The sequence below is a fragment of the Elephantulus edwardii genome, unplaced genomic scaffold, assembly GCF_000299155.1.
Source record: "Elephantulus edwardii isolate Elephantulus edwardi_28Jun2011 unplaced genomic scaffold, EleEdw1.0 scaffold00080, whole genome shotgun sequence".
NCBI lineage: Eukaryota > Metazoa > Chordata > Mammalia > Macroscelidea > Macroscelididae > Elephantulus > Elephantulus edwardii.
The window spans coordinates 6,323,320-6,324,527 of NW_006399830.1; the positions used below are offsets into that span (position 1 = coordinate 6,323,320).

The following is a 1,208-nucleotide window of genomic DNA, read 5'->3' on the forward strand; positions in this document are numbered from 1 at the left end:
GACAGCCCAGGATGACATCACTGGTGACGGGACTACTTCCAACGTTCTGATCATCGGCGAGCTGCTCAAACAGGCGGACCTCTACATTTCTGAAGTACATACAGCACTTCCATTTCTGAATTGCACTGTGGAGGAAATACATGCTTTTATTTGTAGCACACAGTGGCGTGAAAGGGCAGGGTTCTTTATAATAGTCTTGGGACCAGAGTCTTCATCCTGGTCTGATAAAAATTTGTTGTTGTGACATTTTCCATGGCATGAAGCAGGGAATAATTTTTTTAAATCAAGTTATGTATGTAATTTGTATGCATCACTTTAACATTGGCTCGGTTAATAGTTGACGTATGGAAATAGAATATAGTATGTAGTCATCCTATGGTATCTTCGAGAAATTGGTTCCAGGATACCCTCTGGACACCAAGTCCCTTAGAATGAGGCCTTCGTTGTAAGTAACCATGTGCATACACTTTAAATGATTGCTCAGGTCCATAAAATGCAACATAAATGCCATTTTACCAGCACTTTGCAGTACCTCTTAGCCTAAGAGCTTGCTTTGACAACATAATTGTTCTGCCCTTTCCTCTTGAACTATTTACAAACCAAGGTTGGTTAAGTCCTCTGGTTCAGAACCTGTATCAGCAGCATGAGGAAGGGGGCCAACCAAACTGTAACCTTAAATCCTGTTCTGCAGCCACTTCAAGACTCCAGTAACCCTCAGGGAGATTAACCTGATGTTGGGAAGAGAAAGAAACTTAAGACTCCTTTGTATATATTGTTGTAAGTGAGTTGATTTCAGGTTGCCATAGGAAAGACACACAGTCTGGCTGACCACAGGCTGCATGAATGGTTTTGGGCTTAGACCGCATCCCTGGTTTGCACAGTGAACACCCAAGTGTTCTTCATAGTTCCCTTGGCTTTGACTCTGTGCTAGAGCAATGTCTGTTCTTTTCCTCTGCATTGAAAGGCCTATTTATCCTTTTAAATGTATTCAAAAGGTCAGTACATCTCAGTTGTACTAAAGGAACCAGAATGCCTCCTAAAAATGAACTGAACTGAATCATGAGCTGCAGCTGTTGCGCCACTTTTAGGAGCTGATTTTGTGGTTGGTTCTAGGGTTTGCATCCCAGAATAATAACAGAAGGATTTGAAGCAGCAAAGGAAAAGGCCCTTCAGCTTTTGGAACAAATCAAAGTAAGCAAAGAGATGGA

General features: G+C 41.9%; 1 protein-coding gene across 1 annotated transcript in view; it reads left to right on the top strand.

Annotated features, from left to right (window-relative positions):
- Positions 1-1,208, top strand: part of CCT6A (chaperonin containing TCP1, subunit 6A (zeta 1)) — a 10,638-nt gene that overhangs the window by 2,823 nt on the left and 6,607 nt on the right. The window contains exons 3-4 of the mRNA XM_006889772.1: positions 11-94; positions 1,114-1,206. Coding sequence (XP_006889834.1) covers positions 11-94; positions 1,114-1,206 — 177 coding nt within the window. The remainder of the gene's footprint in view (positions 1-10; positions 95-1,113; positions 1,207-1,208) is intronic.